This window comes from Mustela nigripes, chromosome 14, assembly GCF_022355385.1.
Source record: "Mustela nigripes isolate SB6536 chromosome 14, MUSNIG.SB6536, whole genome shotgun sequence".
In the NCBI taxonomy this organism is placed as follows: Eukaryota; Metazoa; Chordata; class Mammalia; order Carnivora; family Mustelidae; genus Mustela; species Mustela nigripes.
In genome coordinates, this window is record NC_081570.1 from 9450253 (window position 1) to 9465497 (window position 15245).

General features: G+C 53.1%; 1 protein-coding gene across 2 annotated transcripts in view; it reads left to right on the forward strand.

Annotated features, from left to right (window-relative positions):
- The first annotated feature begins 211 nt into the window (after positions 1-211).
- Positions 212-15245, forward strand: part of KAZN (kazrin, periplakin interacting protein) — a 1029901-nt gene continuing 1014867 nt past the window's right edge. Inside the window, exon 1 of one of the 2 annotated variants that reach the window (XM_059376185.1) lies at positions 212-1097. In XM_059376185.1, coding sequence (XP_059232168.1) covers positions 977-1097 — 121 coding nt within the window. In that variant the 5' untranslated portion in view covers positions 212-976. The remainder of the gene's footprint in view (positions 1098-15245) is intronic. The other variant, XM_059376188.1, reaches the window with a different exon arrangement.

Sequence of the window (15245 nt, forward strand, 5' to 3'; positions counted from 1 at the left end):
ATTTTGTTGCTGGCCTTCTCCTCTCTGTTTCTGGCACGTCCTGAGCTGTGGGCAGGAAGAGGTTACAGCACCAGGAACCTGCTGGGCTGAGTTAGCACTTCCCTCCGCATCCAGAATATCTCCCAAGCACCGTCCCTTTTGCATCACGGAAAGGGGTGGTGGTGTGGGCGGGGTGGGGGGCGCGGGCTGCAGTAGGTCGGAGCAGCTCTTCAACCGCGTCTGGCTTTCCTCCCCACAGCTCTGCGAGGAGGGGGCCGCGGCAAGGGAGACGCGTCGGGAGTGAAGGATGCGCGAGCCGGGGACACCTCGCGCCAGAGCTGCAGAGTGCCCGCGCTGTGCCCGCCCGCCGCCCGCGCTCTCCGCGCTCTCCCCGTCTGCATCCGGCCACCCAGGGGCGCGCACACGCTGCCGGCGGCTCCCGGGCTCCAGGAGGGCAGACCGCAGGGCCTCAGTGGCGGGAGCCAGGAGCCGGTGAGGCCAGGTCCCCGGGGCGCCCGGAGCAGCCTCGGCTGCCTGCTCTCCTCGCCACAAGGAGACACTGCAGGGAGCAGGCAGAGCTTTTCCTGCAGCTGGCGGGGACCTGCCGGGCCGGAGCTCTCCCACCAGCCTGCCCTGGAGGAGCAGCATCGCCGCAGGCTCTGCCCCTTCCAGGTGGCGCCCAAGAAGGCAGAGGGGGCCGCGTACCCATCGTCCCTCCCAGACGCGAGGAAAGGACTCCTGGCGGGCAAAACTTCGGTTTCCCTGTGCGTCTAACTCTGGGGTGTGCAAGATCTGCTAGACCATAGAGGGTTTCATTTTTCACTTGCTTGGTGTTCGAGAAAAGCTGCACGGAGTGAGTGGTAAGAGGAAGAAGCATTATAAACTCTGGGAGTGGGGGACACCTTCTTGGAAGTGACAGGTAGCCTCAGACCTGCGGTTCCAGGGCCAGTGACAACGTCCTTGGCTCAGACACTCTGAAGGATCTGGACGCTGCCACATGACCCACACCAAAGACCCCAGGAGAGCCATGGAACCCACGCTGGCGCCATCCAGTTCTGCCACGGGCCCGGTCACCTTCTCCCACGTCTTTGGTCAGCAGTGCCAGCTCATGGAAGCAGGTAGGAGGGGGGTCGCGTGGGGAGCAGGGCACCAGCCAGGGACCCCAGCAGCGGAGGCCCCTGTGTCTGTCTGCCGTGCCTCTCCCTGGATGTCATTCAGAATGTGAACTTCAAATGGCCTGTGATGTGATTGCCTGGCATGTTCACTTTAAAGTTTTTAGGACGTGCCACCAGACAGAACTGGGGCTCGGTCATTGAGGACCCTCATTCGTCTTGTCATCTCTTTCCTCTGTGGCTACCTGGAGGATGAGCGTGGGTGCGTCAGGAGGGGTCTGATGATCCGGTGGCTGTGGTCCTCTCTGGGGGGGGGAGGCGCCAATCCCAGACTGGTCATTTTCTGTCAGCTTGCCTCTCTGCTGCCGAGGGAGGCGTGCGAGCCGGGCCTCTCCAGCCGGCGTTGGGGGAACTTAGCTGCTCATGATCGTGTCCACTCTGCAGCCTCTCCCAGCCCTTGGTTTCGCCGCAGGGAGACCCCGTTGCTCTTCACCCCGGACTTTATCTTCTCAAGGCTCATGTATTACATGAGGGGAGACTTGCGGTGGGCTGTAGCCCCCCCCCTCTGCCAGCCATCTTGCTCCGGTGTGCATCGGTCACAAGGAAAACCAGGTGAGGGTGTGTGGCTTGGTGCACATGGTCCCGGGGCTGGAATCCACAGACTGCTGCTGGACAGGTGCTTGCGGTTCTGCTGGCGTCCCGCAGGATTCCAGGTGGCCTTGTGTTGGCCCAGTTCCCTCCTTTCTGAGTTCATTCCTGTTGGGAAAAGGACTATGTGCTCTCCAGAGGTTTCCTGGGTGTTCAAGGGTTAATTGTGCATTTCATGTATGAGGCAGGACGATGATGAGAAGAGCACTGTATGAGGAGTCTGGAGGCCTGCGTTAGTGTTGATGCGAAATTTCACAAGGTGGCTGCGTGACTGTGGTGATGGCAGACCCCACGGCTTCCCCCCGGCCATCTGTCTTTAGCTGCAAAATGAGAACTGGACTCAGGGCGGCCTGATTTATACAGACCTTCCTTTCTGGGGGCTCTGAAGTCCCAGCACACTGGAGGAAACAGAGGAGCTGGTGTCTAGGGACGGAGCGTGTCTGCACAGGGTGGCAGCTCGCGGGGTGGGTGAGTGCGGGTTCAGGAGCTAGACCGCCAGGTGTCCCCAGCATCACTGGTTACGGGGCTGTGTGACCTCGGGTGGGTGACTTCTCTGTCTCCATTTCTTCATCTGTGAAAGGGGGATACATATACTTCCTGGGGTCCTTGCAGAGTTTAAGTCTGTGCGTGGAAAGCCTTGAACCACTGTGAGTGGCAAGTCTTTATTAGTGTGGGATGTGGGGGTGCTGGGCACACGTCCTTCCATGGGCCAGCCGGGCACCCCTGACTGCAGAGAGCAACACAGCTGCCCTCGCTTCGAGGGTATCGAAGCGTTGAACTCCACGTGCACCGTGACTTCTCCCTCCACGTGCACCGGGACTCTCACTTGTCCAGAAGGGTGAGAATCTGTGGATTACTGGGTCCGTGATGGCTGCGGGTCTCTCCTTCCACACGAGGAGGAGGCCTGGGAGCTTGCCTGGACCCAGATTTCACACGCCTTTCTTCTTCTCTGAAGTTACTGTGAGAAGGCAGATTGGATTTCCAAAGTGCCTTGGTGCTGTCCCCTGTGGCTTTACTCTGGAAGCTTTTGGAGGCACCTAGGCCTAAATCACCCTGTGAAATCCTCTGTCTCCTTTGAAAAAACAAAAACAAAAACAAAAAAAGAAAAAAAAAACCACCAAAAAACAAAAAACAAACCCAAACCCCTTTATGTCAAGGGAGCAACGCAACACGGGATAATGATGTCCGCAGTCTCAAGGGAGAATTCTCTCCCTGAAGAAACGAGAAGAGGAGTAGGAGCCAGAAAAGCTAAAGTCAGAAGAGCTCACTCGGTTAGGAGGGGGAAGGGGCCGAGAGGAAATGTGGACCCTCTCTAGCCAGTCACTTGGGGGTCAGTTGGCATCACCGATGAGATGCTCCGACGTCACGGCCGCAGGGGCTCGCCACTCTGTCCACCCCGTCTGCTCCCCGGTGAGCCGCAGCCTTCCCTGAGCACCTGCTCTGTGCTTCCTCTGCACGGTTTCTAGAAGAGCAAGTCAATAAGAGATGCTCTTCCTCCAGGAGAGGATGGTCTACTTGGCAAATGTAAAGCATATTGAGGAAAAGAGAATTCTGCATGCTGTGACTCTTTAACAATTCTGGTTTTCAATAATCCTTCCAGTAAGTCTTGCATAAATTATCTTAATTTTTAAAAATCCTAACCCTTTTCTCCAGGCAAGGGAAACACTCAGGTTGTCTGTGTGCCCACGTTCATCCACTAGGAAGTAGCGAAAGGGGAAGGTGAACCCTAGTTAGACGCCCAAGCCTGTAACTTTAACTACTAAAGCATGTGGTCCCCAGAGATGACTTGGCTTAATCTCTTAAGGTCTGTAAGTCTCCCATGTCGATTCTTTTTTTTTTTCTCAATTTTTAAATTTTTTTTTTTTAAGAAGTTGATTCTTCAGAGATGGAGCAGTCAAGGATGTTTGGTGATGTGGTGGTGGGGTGAGGAGCATAAAAGGGCCCATCAGACTTAGGGGAGCAGCAGTAGAACCCTGGCAGCGAGGGTAGAGTTGGGCATGGGTGCAGCCAATGAGAACTCTGACCCAGTTTGTGGTAGTAGGATTGTGATGGTCTGGTAGGGCCACAGAAAGAGTGTGGCAGTCTTTCTCATTCAGTCCCAATTCAGCTCTTTTGAGCTGGCTGTTTATTGGCCGTGTGAACTTGATGAGCCCCCAAACCCTAGACCAGGAGTTGGCAAACTATGGCCCTGGGGCCAAATGCGGCCCACTCCTTGCTTTTGTAAATAAAGTTTTATTGGTACATACCCACATCCATTCATGTTCATTTTATCTGTGGCTGCTTTTGTGTTATGACAGTAGAGTCAAGCATGAGACTATTACTGAGACCATGTTGCCCATAAAGATGAAAATATTTGCTGTCTTGCCCTTTGCAGAATAAAGCGCGCTGATTCCTGCCCTAGACCCACATATGTAGCACAGACTGGGGGTAGATAGAACTTGCGTGGGACAGTGTGGAAGGGCTCAAGCCATGCCTCCTTGCTGGCACCTTTGCTACTACACGGTGCCTCGGTTTTCTTATTCCTCCTCCGATACCCTCACCCCGCTTCACTATGCACAGTAGGAAGCATTTAGAGTAGGTCCAAAAGCTCTAGTAAGAATAGTTCCCACTGTGTTCCCAGACCTGTAGCACGTGTGCTGGATGGGCTCCTCTTCACGGCCACCCTGCAGGCAGACGGGGCCTTTCCTATTTAACGGGTGAGTTTAGATGTTGGGTGGCCTTGGGACTTTAACCCCAGGCAGCGCGACCCTAATACCTGTGCTCAAAAAGGGCAATCCTGAAGCTTCTGCAAAGGTTTTTGTTTTGTTTTGTTTTTCAAAGTGTCTTGTCTTTCCCAAGGAAGTGGAGAGAATGACATTCTGGCCCTTTTGCTGGCTTTGATGCTCTTGCCCAGCTTCATCCCTGGGGTCCTCCACCCACTTCAGGAAGGCTGGCCCTACAGTTCGTTCTCTTCCGTTTCTCACCTCCAACCCAAATTTCTCCCCTTTTCTCTGGGCCCTCTTGTAGCGCAGAAAGGTAGGAGAGGACTTAGCCTGGAGGCTGCCACTCTTCATTCCTCCTGCCTGACTTCCTTCAGGTGGGAGCTGAGGGCCACACTCCCAGGCCGGTCGCTGGGGACCTCACTGCATTCCACATCGCTGGTTTGGGCTGTCTCTAGCACCTGACGGAGATGCTGGGGGAAATCCGAAGGGAGGGGCCGTGCAGACTCAGCGGGTGTGCTGCTGGTCTCCGCGTAGCTGAGTGACTCCACTTGCCCATCCCCTCCTTGGTCCCCAAAGTGTTGGATGGGGGAGACACTCTGACCTGGGGTTTGGCTGTGTTTCTGCTGCAGGCTCTTGACTGAGCCCTGGGCCTGACAGTCTGTGGGCTGTGGCTCCTGGGGACAGTCTGTGGGCTTCGTGTGTGGTACCAAGCTTGGGCGCGCTGAGCTTCCCTTGTGTCACTCTAGGTCCATTTTCAGCCTGTCTTATCTGGGAGCCAAGCGTTTCCGCAGGGCTGTTTTCCTTGACCAGAATGCCTGAGGTCATTCTGTCCAATACATCCCCCTGACGCTGTGTGACGGCACCGGGCTCCAGGAGGAGGGCGGAGTTGTGGAGGGAGCAGGAGGGAGCAGGAAGATGAATGGGCTTCCACAGCTGGGCTGCTGTTCTCTTGCGCCCCTCCTGGATGCCGCTCAGAAGCCCCCCACAAGCTCCCCGTCTGCACCATTCCTTAAGGATCGTGTAGAAGCTCCAATGTATGCCATATCTGTCTGTCTGTCTGTCTCATAAGTCAGGCTGATGCCTGGAGCCAAAGTCTGGTCATCTTCTGACTTTATTGCCTGGTTCCTTCCGAAGGCTGCCACAGGAACCCCATTTCCTGCCTTTGGAACCCTATAGGGATTTATCTGAATGTGCAGTCGATATGTGTTTGGAAGCCGCTTGCCGTATTTATAACCAGGAGAGGAGAGAACTAGGAGTTCTGCCATCTGCCGCGAGCTGAGCACACCGGGCGCTTTTGCAAACGTGGACTAGCTGAAGACAAGCAGAGCAAGGAGCCTGTTTCCGTCTGAGGGAATGGGAACGCGGTGTTAAGGTCTCCTTTTAGATCCCCAGGAGATGGCTGTCTAGGACCTGTTCCTTGCCTGGCCGTTTCTGCGATGGGAACAAACAGCAGGTTCTGACCTTCTGGACCAGGGATTATGGTGGTGCCTGCGGTCAGCTGACCATCAGCGTAGCTGACACTAGATCGGGTGTTTAGTCCGTGCTCGTCTTCCCGCCCAGTGCTCCCGTGTTCCCTCATTTCCTCCTTCTCACATCCTTGGAGGCCAGTGGACGTCATCCCCGTTTTATTGATAAGGAGACCGAGGCCCATAAAGGGACTTGTTTCTCTTAAGCAGTCAGTGGTTGGGCCAGGATTGAAGCCGTTCGTGTCCGAAGTCTCTCCTTACTCCTGCTCGCTCCTTGAGAATCCCTCTCGGGGATGTTGAGCCCTGAGGCTGGCAAGTGAACGTTTGCTGAATGGCCGTGGCCTCTGCCTTAGCAAGAGTTCTTGGAGACAGTGTCCGCCCTCCACGTGTTTGTGGCTCGGAGGGGGCGTGGCCTTTGTCTTGCGCTTGCACCGTAATTCACAATGCGTTGTGTGGTGGTGTGACTCCTGTTGGTCTGCGCCTGCTGTATTAGGCACTAGGCGCCCCAAGGTTGGGGACTCTCATCACGGCTTCTTCACGTCCTCCAAACCTGCTATGGCACCGGCAGCCTTGTCGTCCTTGTCAGTGAGACCACGGCCAAAGTGTTGGTCCCTCCCGGGAGAGCCGGCCGCCTGCTGAGAGGCCGTTCTTGCGGTGCGGCGGTGTGAGCGGAGCCTGGCGAAGCGGACTGGCCGCCACGCTCATTCTCCTTCTCGAGGCTACGTCTTCCTGGCCCTCGAGTTAGCCTGTGGAATCGTGGGGAGAACAGTTTATCCCAGGGGTCCTTCGGGCCAATCAGGTGGAGAACTCTTGACTCCCGGCTCTTGAAGGGGAAGAGGCTGTTGGCTGCTGGGAAGGCCAGTGTGGCGGGCACCAGCTGCCCACTGCCCTCTTCAGCTTCCCTCCCAGCCCAGTCTCCCACCCTCCGCTCCCGCGCGGGGTTGGCTCAGCGTCCCGGCGGCCTCCCGAGGGTGCAGCTGCTGTCGGTGACTCCCCCTCTCCCCCTGCCCACCCAGTGTCAGACCTTGACCTCAGGAAGTTCCCGCCTGTGGTGTCTCAGGGGAAGGCAACAGGGACAAGCTGGGTGCTTATCACAGCGGAATAGATCACGTGCACAGGAGTCCTGGCTTGTGAGCAGCCCAGTCCTCCCACGGGCCCTCGTGTTAGAAGTGGCAGGTGCTCTGGTGTTGACTTCGTTCTCCAGAGACCTGTGTGTCAGAGGCAGGGCCATGTGGTTGTTAGGATGGACTTAGGAACTCAACTGCATGCGTTCAAATCCCAGTTCTCCTGTTCACTAGCTGTGTGACCTTGGACAAGTTGCTTAACCTCTCTGTGCCATAGAGTCCTCATCTATAAGAAGGAAATAGTGGTTTACCTACTTCACAGGGCTGTGGTGGGTCTGACAGTGAGCAGATAGGAACGACAGTGCCTGCCACAGCATGCATTATGCGTAAACACTTGCGCGCTGCGTTCGTTCAAGCAGCTGTCGCCATACAGCAGACCGGCACCGTAGACAGAAACCTGTACGTCTCAGTTCTGGAGGCCTGGAAATCTGCGATCAGGGTGTCAGCAGATCTGGTGTCCGGGGAGGGCCCATTCCCTGGTTTGTGGATGGTTGCCTTCTCATTGTAACTCTCCGGTCTCTTCTTCCAAGGGCACCCATCCTACCCTCAGGACCTCAGCACCTCCCCAAGCCCCGCCTCCACATGCCATCACCGTGGGGACTAGGATTCCAACATGGGCATTTTAGGAGGACATTGAGTCTGTAATTGTCGTTATTACTGCCCGTCATTAGCACGTCATCACTATTTGGCCTAGTGAGACAGAGTTTCATAACAACAGGAATTAAAACATTCCTTGTGGTTTTGTCATTCTGACCAGTAAAAAGTTGCTTCTTTTTACCCTTGGCTAATCACTATGATTAAAAAAAATAATAATAATTCCCCCAAATCAACATCTGTCATCCCCAGGGCCAGGACTCACCAGATCCATGAAAATTGCCATCCATGAATCACAAAAGGTGTTAAAAGAAGGTCCTCATCGGACCTGGCCGGCCTAGGCCACGCCTAGTTCATGTCCGTCTTCTGGTATAATTACTACACCTGCCTCCGTTCACAAGCGTGTCCCCCCCTTCCATGATAAATTAGATGGCCAGCCTTAATAAGGGGCAGCTGAATAAATAAAATTCAAAAGTTACTTAAAACATGGAGCATCTGGTCTTGGAGGAAGTAGCTGAAGGTTAAGGGACAGTCAGCAGAAGGAGCACATATTCGGTTTGGAACAGGGTCAGACGGGTCAGGTGAATGGGACGCCAATTCTCAGCATGACTGGGGGGGTGTGTTGTGGTTGTTGCCAGATCTCATTCTCTAGGAGAACCCTGGAGTCCTGGTCTTCCTCTAAAATCTCCTAGTTTTTGAGTGGGCGTCAACCAAACGCAAGACTTCGAATTCTGGGGGTCAGACTGGGACAGCTGTGTCCAGCGTCTGGGCCACCAGTGTGCAGGGTCCGCTCGAAGCCCTCAGCTCCCGTTAACAGGTCTGTCGTTCCAGTCTTTGGTTTGCTTCCAGCTTCAGTGGGATTCCCACTTTCTGGTCTCCTGTTCCCTTGCCTGGTCTTGACTAAAATGAAGGCGTTTAGGCAGAGCTCCCAACCCGCATCCTCGTCCACATCCCTTTACACAAGCGTTGTGGTCTCGCTGGTGCAAGCGCTGACCCGGGCCTGGGCTTCTGAGCGCTTGCGTGGGACATGGCCTGCCGTGGGCGTTGCAGTGACGATGCTTTACTTGAGCGGCTGGTGTGTTCTCCCTCATCTTAGTCATGGACAGGACTTGGCAGCAGATGGGGAATGGGAGCAAATAGCAGGCACGTGGCCCTGAGGCACCAGGGCATTCCAGTTTTTGACTCAAGGCTGTTACTGTTCCAGAATGGGCAGGTGGGTGCCGCCATGAAACGGGAGGTCTGAGCCAGATCATTAGGGCACCGCCTCCAAGAAGCCCTGGGTGGTCAGACACCGAGCGGGCTCTGGGCTCTTGATGGCAGCACTGAAGGGCAAGGGGGACAGCTTCGATTTCGTGAGGGAGTGGGTATTGCTGAATAAGGAGGAAAGTGGCCAGTTTGTGGGAGAGCAGGTGAGAGACCCCACTTGACCCTCGGTTCTCTCCTCAGAAAGTGCTGGGACTGTGACTGGTGGGCTTCCCGCTGGAAGCTGGCCTGGGTCGTCCCAAGAGCCCACCAGGGAGAGAGACCTGCAGGTGCTTATTCTCGCCCAAGGCGTAGTTGGCCTTTAGACTTGTCCTTGGACACGTTCACTTGATCAGCTTCATGGCGGCGGCTCTCCCGAGGCCCTCGGGTGGATGAACCAGCTTCGGTAAAACTCCTGAGTGATTCTCCACATGGTTTCCAGACCCTCTGCAAGGTGACCATTTAAACGGAGGGCAGGGCTCTCATCTAGACAAGCTTCCCGCGACCTCTTCCCAGATGAAATGGAATGGTTGTAGGTTTAAAAAAAATCCGAAGGGAAAAAAAGCACAGCCCTCCGTGACGGTGTCCCTCTGAAGTGGCTGGCGCCTGAGACAAGCCCTGCCCACAGTGGGCATCATGAGGCAAGAAAGAAGCAGGCAGGTTTCCACACGGGTCACCGGGGAACCCCGGAGTGCAGAGAGCTCCTTGAGGACTGAACACGGACAATGGCATGTTTGGGGTTGGGGGTGAGAAGCGTCCTGCTGTAGAGGATGTGGAAGTATGAGGTAGTAGGATTCTCAGGTTGTCGTCCCCTCCCCCACCTTTTGTGGTGGTGGCATTTAGGCCTTGACAAATAAACCCTTGCTGGTCTGTTGCAGTCTCACAAATGTGTGTCTTCTGGACATCAGCTCCTTTGACCAATTCCGATCTCATCTCTCCTCCTAGGCATAACCTAGATGAAACAGACACAGTCTGGACTTTTTCTGGAAAGGTGACTGTGCTTCCCTTGGTCCTCGACATCAGCCATCCTCTCTCGTGCCTGTGCTTGCCTCTGTTTTGACTGACAGGGTCTGGTGTCACTGTTGCTAGGAGGGAGCTCCAGCCTCCAACACGAGAGCGAGTCTCAGTCCAGCTGGCTTCCGTCTGAGGAAGACGATGCAGCCGAGGGCAGCCAGGTGCTCAGGCGGGCTCCCCTTGCCTCTTCGGACTTCTCGAAACTCAAAATCTCCTCGAAGTCGTTAGCAGTTACCTAGAGTGAAGACCAGTCTGGACACCTGAAGAGAGGACTGGTTGGAGGACAAGGGAAAGGCAGAAGCGAGGAGGTGGTTTCCTTCCCTCTCCATCCAGCGAAGGAGAGGGGCCATGTCACTCGGAGAGACCAGTTCTTGGGAGGGAGACAAGTGCTCCCAGCTTCTTGAAAAGGCCCGAGTCTTGGCCTTGATTCCTAAGTGAGAAGTAAATCGAAGAAGGCAGTTAAGCGGTGGGTCCCTGTGCATCTCCGGGGTGACTGCAGCCACAGGCAGCAGCACGAGAGTGACAGGTTAGTAGGAAGGGCTTAGAAGAAACAAGTGGGCCACCTCTTGGGGCTGCGGGAGACCCAGAAAGCCATGGGAAGGCAGCGAGGTCTACATGGGGACAAGGCAAGGTCCACCACCTGATCAGCACTCCTGCTGACGCAGTTGTCCCCAGGGCTGGGTGGACGGACTGGACTTTGGTTTGGCCAGAAGAGCAGAGGATGGGGAGGCGGGAGGTAGAGCTGGGATGTGCCTGAGATGTTGGAAGCCAGCACACACCTTGGTCAGCATGGAGGAAGTCCACAGCACTGAGACAGGTGAAAAAGAAAATAGGAAAAGACCCCTCACACTTCCTGCGGTACTGGAGGCAGAGATCCAGGCTATGGAGAGTTGGAGTCTAGAAACCAGGCAGGGGCGGCTGAGATGTTCATAAATGGTTGGGACCAGTCTGCAGTGGAGACTGGGACCAGCCACAGAAAGGACTCCATAGAAAGGTCTCCATGATTTTGAGTTTCCTTTGTCCAGAATGAGATCTACAGGATAGAGGTTTCTAGGTTGACTTATTTTTCTCTCAGCATTTGGGTAGGATATTCCTGTCTTCTATTGTTGCTGTCAGCTTCTGTTTCTCTTGAAGTCATTTCTCTGGAGGCGATCTGCCTTTTTGTGGATTTGCTTTTAAAATCTTTATCTTGGAAGCTTTGTCGTTTCACTGTAGTGTGTCTGGGAGTGGACCTAATGTCATGTGCCCTGTTTGGCTTTGAGCTTCTCAGGTCTGAGGATCGGTGTCTCTGTTCTGGAAAATGTTAAGCCAGGTAATTTCTCTGAATAGTTTCTCTCACTATTCCTATTGCCTCCTTTAGAAATGCCCCCGTAACCTGCCTTGGACTTCTCAGTCGGAACTGTGTTTCATATTCTCTGTCTTTGTCTTTCTGCTGCATGCTGGACAATGTCTTTAACAACTACCTTCTGGCTGATTAATTTTCTTTCTGGCTGCGTCTGATCTTTAGCTTAACCTGGGCAACCAGGTTTGCCACTTAATATCTTTAAATTTTTTTAAACCTTTAGAAGATCTATTTGAGATATTTTTTAATCTTCCAGGTATTCTTTTTCTTTTTAAAGTCCTCTGCTAACTGCCCTGCTCTCGATCGTATCTTCTATTTAAGCTGCTTAACTATGGAGAATCACATTTATCTGAGAAAGGAGTTTCATAATCCGTTTCTGGCAATTCTGTATTCAGTTCTGTTTTTCTGTTGACTTACGTCCAGGATAGCTTATTACCCCACGTGCTTTGTAAGTTGGGATTTTGAGCTTATGTTTGGGGCTTTATTGTGTGATCCCATGACCGTGGGCAGTGTGAAATTCTGAGCTGGGGATTTCCTCAAGCTCTGAAAAGCATATATTTGAACCCAAACCCATTTGAGGGCAAGCTTGGGGTACCGAGCGGCTAAGGAAGATTGGTCTCTTGCCCTGCTCAATCCAGGACTCAGACCCTACAACCTTTTGCTTGTGTGCATGACTCTTCTCCTACTCCCCTCTTTTCCTGATGGCAAAGCTCTCTCAGGCAGCTGGAGTGTGTGTGTGTGTGTGCGCGCGCGCAAACGCACATGAACGAGTGTGTCCACGCCTGTGAATGTATGCCTGTATGTGTGTGCATGTGTGCATATATGAAGGGTAGTTCTGGCTCCTCTACCCAGCATAACCTAAGACCTTGTTACCTGCCCCGTGTGCCAGTAGAACTCCAGCACCCATTTTATGAGACCAGCACATGCCTCCAAGCAACCTGGGTGTGAGTATGTGTTATCACTCTGGTTTTCAATTTTGTATTTCTTTGTTAGATCGTTTTGTGGGTATGTTAGTTTCCCTTGGCTACTGTAACAAATTACTGTAAACTTGGTTGAAAACAACACGCTTCTGTTTCCTCACTGTTCTTGAGGCCAGAAGTCTGAAATCAGGGTCACTGGTCTGAAATCGAGGTGTTTCCAGGGTGTGCTCCGTGCAGCCTCTGGGGGAGAATAGCTTCCTTGCCCCTTCTCGCTCCAGTGGCTGTCGGCATTCCTCCCCTGGGGCCCCATCCCTCCATTAACTTCCCCGTGGTTACATGCCTCCTTCTCTGTGTGTGTGACCTCCCTCTGTCCCTCTCTTCTAAGGACACTTGTGATTGCATTTAGAGGCCACTTGGATAATAAGAATAGTCTCTTCCCTCAAGATCCTTAACATCATCATGTCTGTGGAGACCCTTTTTCCAAACAATGTAACATGAACAAATTCTAGAGATCTTTTGGAGGGGCCATACCTCTCATGGATCCCTCTACCTCTGAGAGCTCAGCTTTGTATTTATAAGGATGCCCATTGTATTTCCAAATGTTGGGGGGCATCCCCCCCAGTCTGCCATATTCCCAGGACAAAAGAATCTTAAGGCTGGAGAGAGAAATGCACAACCCGCATGGTGGGCTGCTCCTCAGAGGGCCAGGGCGTGAAGATGCGAGCTGTAGGTGCTGACTTGTTCCTGGGAGAGACTTGCTGAAGCCCCGTGGGGCAAAAGCCTGGCCTTATCTCATGCTAACAGGACACTGCTGTCTGGAACAGTTGGACTGGCCTTAGCTCTGCTGACTCACCTCTTTCTAGATTCTGGTGGCTTTGGCCCATTGCTAACTTTGCCCCTTGGCTTTCACATGTGTGTGATTGGTCTCAGTTTCTGCTCCTCCTTGCCCCATAGCATCTTCCATTCTGACACCCAGTTCTAGACTTTGATTCTGTTCCTCATTGTTCCCTTTGCTTTAGGAATGGGGCAGATGTTTGCCCCAGAGTATCTCGGGAACTGACTCCAAGCCAGCTGGGCATCACCAAAGCCAGAGCAAGGGGCAGGACCAGAACTGACCATTCTGTAGAGTAGGACTCCTCTGCAGCCATTGGCCCCAGTCATAGGAGAGACAGAATGCATTCCTGAAAATGTTCTCAGTGCCAATCCTCATTCCTGGGGATAGACAAGCTGACCAAGACATTATGTTGTGCTTTTTGTGACTCTTTGGAAACTGAAACTCATTGGCTGTGTGAGGGCCACTGCAAAGTGAAATCACCTGTGCCCTTAGGTAATAATATGGAGTTGTCAGTGGTGGCTTCCGGGCTCCATCAGCTCAGAGGGAAGAAATACCCTTTGTGGGTAGTTTTTGTTCCTCCCTGTCTTGAAGTAATGTCCTGTCCTCAGGGAGTGGCTGAAACCTTGATGGAAAGTGTTTTCACACCTGCAATTCCCTCCTTCTCTTCCCTGGTGAGGTCATCTCCATCATGAAGTGGAACTTTCTAGAACCACCGGGCACCTCCTCCAGGTCTAAAGTTCTACTGAAGGCTGGAAATGTGCTTTGTGTCTCTCCTACCAGTATTAGGATCTACTGGCAATGTCTCTTCACGTGGAGACCGAGTGACCCCTCGCGAACACCCCCCACCCCCACCCCAGGAGCTGTGCCAGGAGCTTGGCAGGTTGGGGTCTAGGATCTAAAGTTAGTTTTAAACCAGTAGGACTGGGGGTGCCTGGGTGGCTCAGTGGGTTAAAGCCTCTGCCTTTGGCTCAGGTCATGATCCCAGGGTCCTGGGATCGAGCCCCACATCGGTCTCTCTGCTCTGCAGGGAGCCTGCTTCCTCCTCTCTCTCTGCCTGCCTGTCTCTCTTGTGATCTCTGTCTGTGATCTCTACTTGTGATCTCTGTCTGTCAAATAAATAAAATCTTAAAAAAAAAAAAAATCAGTAGGACTGGCAGAGAAGACCCCAGCCCAGGGCTCCAGGCCCAGTCATGTCCTCACCCAGTTTCAGATCATTTTCTGGGAGGCATGAGGCCAAATTAGTCTGGTGAAATCTTGGTCTTCTGGTGAGAAGTTTCTGAAGGGAGTCAAGAGTCAAGAGTAACATCTCCTTCAACTGTAACTTTTTTTTTTTTTTTTTTTTTTTACTTTGGTGGTGGGTCTCCTGCTGATGCTGGGGGTGGGGGTGGGGGTGGTTGGGATTTAAGATTGTGTAGTTCATGGAGAAGATGAGAATAAGCTCCCCCTCAACTACATTCTCAGAGAGAATCCATGGGATCTGCAGAAGGTGATGTCCATGCAGAATTTATAGTATGCATGAGCAGCAAGAGAAGAGAGAGGAGCAGGCAGGGCGCCTTTGTTCTCAGCTGGCCTGCAGAAATTGAATAATTTGGATTAAAGAGAGGCCCGGCCACATTTTAGCAGTTGGTCGATTTTTCTGCTTGAAACAGAATTCCAAGACTTTGTTTTATGTGAAGACAGAGTTTATTTTTAGGTCCATCAGGGAGCCTGGAACGTGGGTAGTTCAGAAGGCTGGCCTGCCAGTGAATCACAGGCCTGATAGGCGTGTTGTCTTGTGGCCTAGACAGACCCTCTTGCCTGCTGTAGCATGAAGGACCAGCCACTTGCCTTTGAGGGCGAAGAGAAAGGTCATGAGAAAGTCAGAGGGTGTCAAAGGAGTACATGCTTTCTTGCACAAAGCCGATGGCTGTGTGCCCCGGTTTAGCTCTCTGGCCTGAGGACACTGTGGCTAAGAAAGCTCTAGCTGGAATCACTCATTCCCCTGAGCATTGAGTGTTCATTAAAAATCCAGTTTGTCAGGTGGTACCACCCTGGTTGTCCCTGATTTAAACAGAAGTTCCTTTGTGGCCACTGGCGCTTAGGATTAGAACCTTGGAGCCATGTTGAGGCCAGAAGGCAGCCAGCAGAGCCTTCACTGCTTTTCTCGGTTGATCTCTGATAAATGAGCCCAGCATGGCATAAGATCTCTGCGATGATCTCGTCCCTTGGTCTGCTAAAGAATCATGGGGTCTGTACTTCACTTTCAGGGCTCATAAACCTCTCGAGCG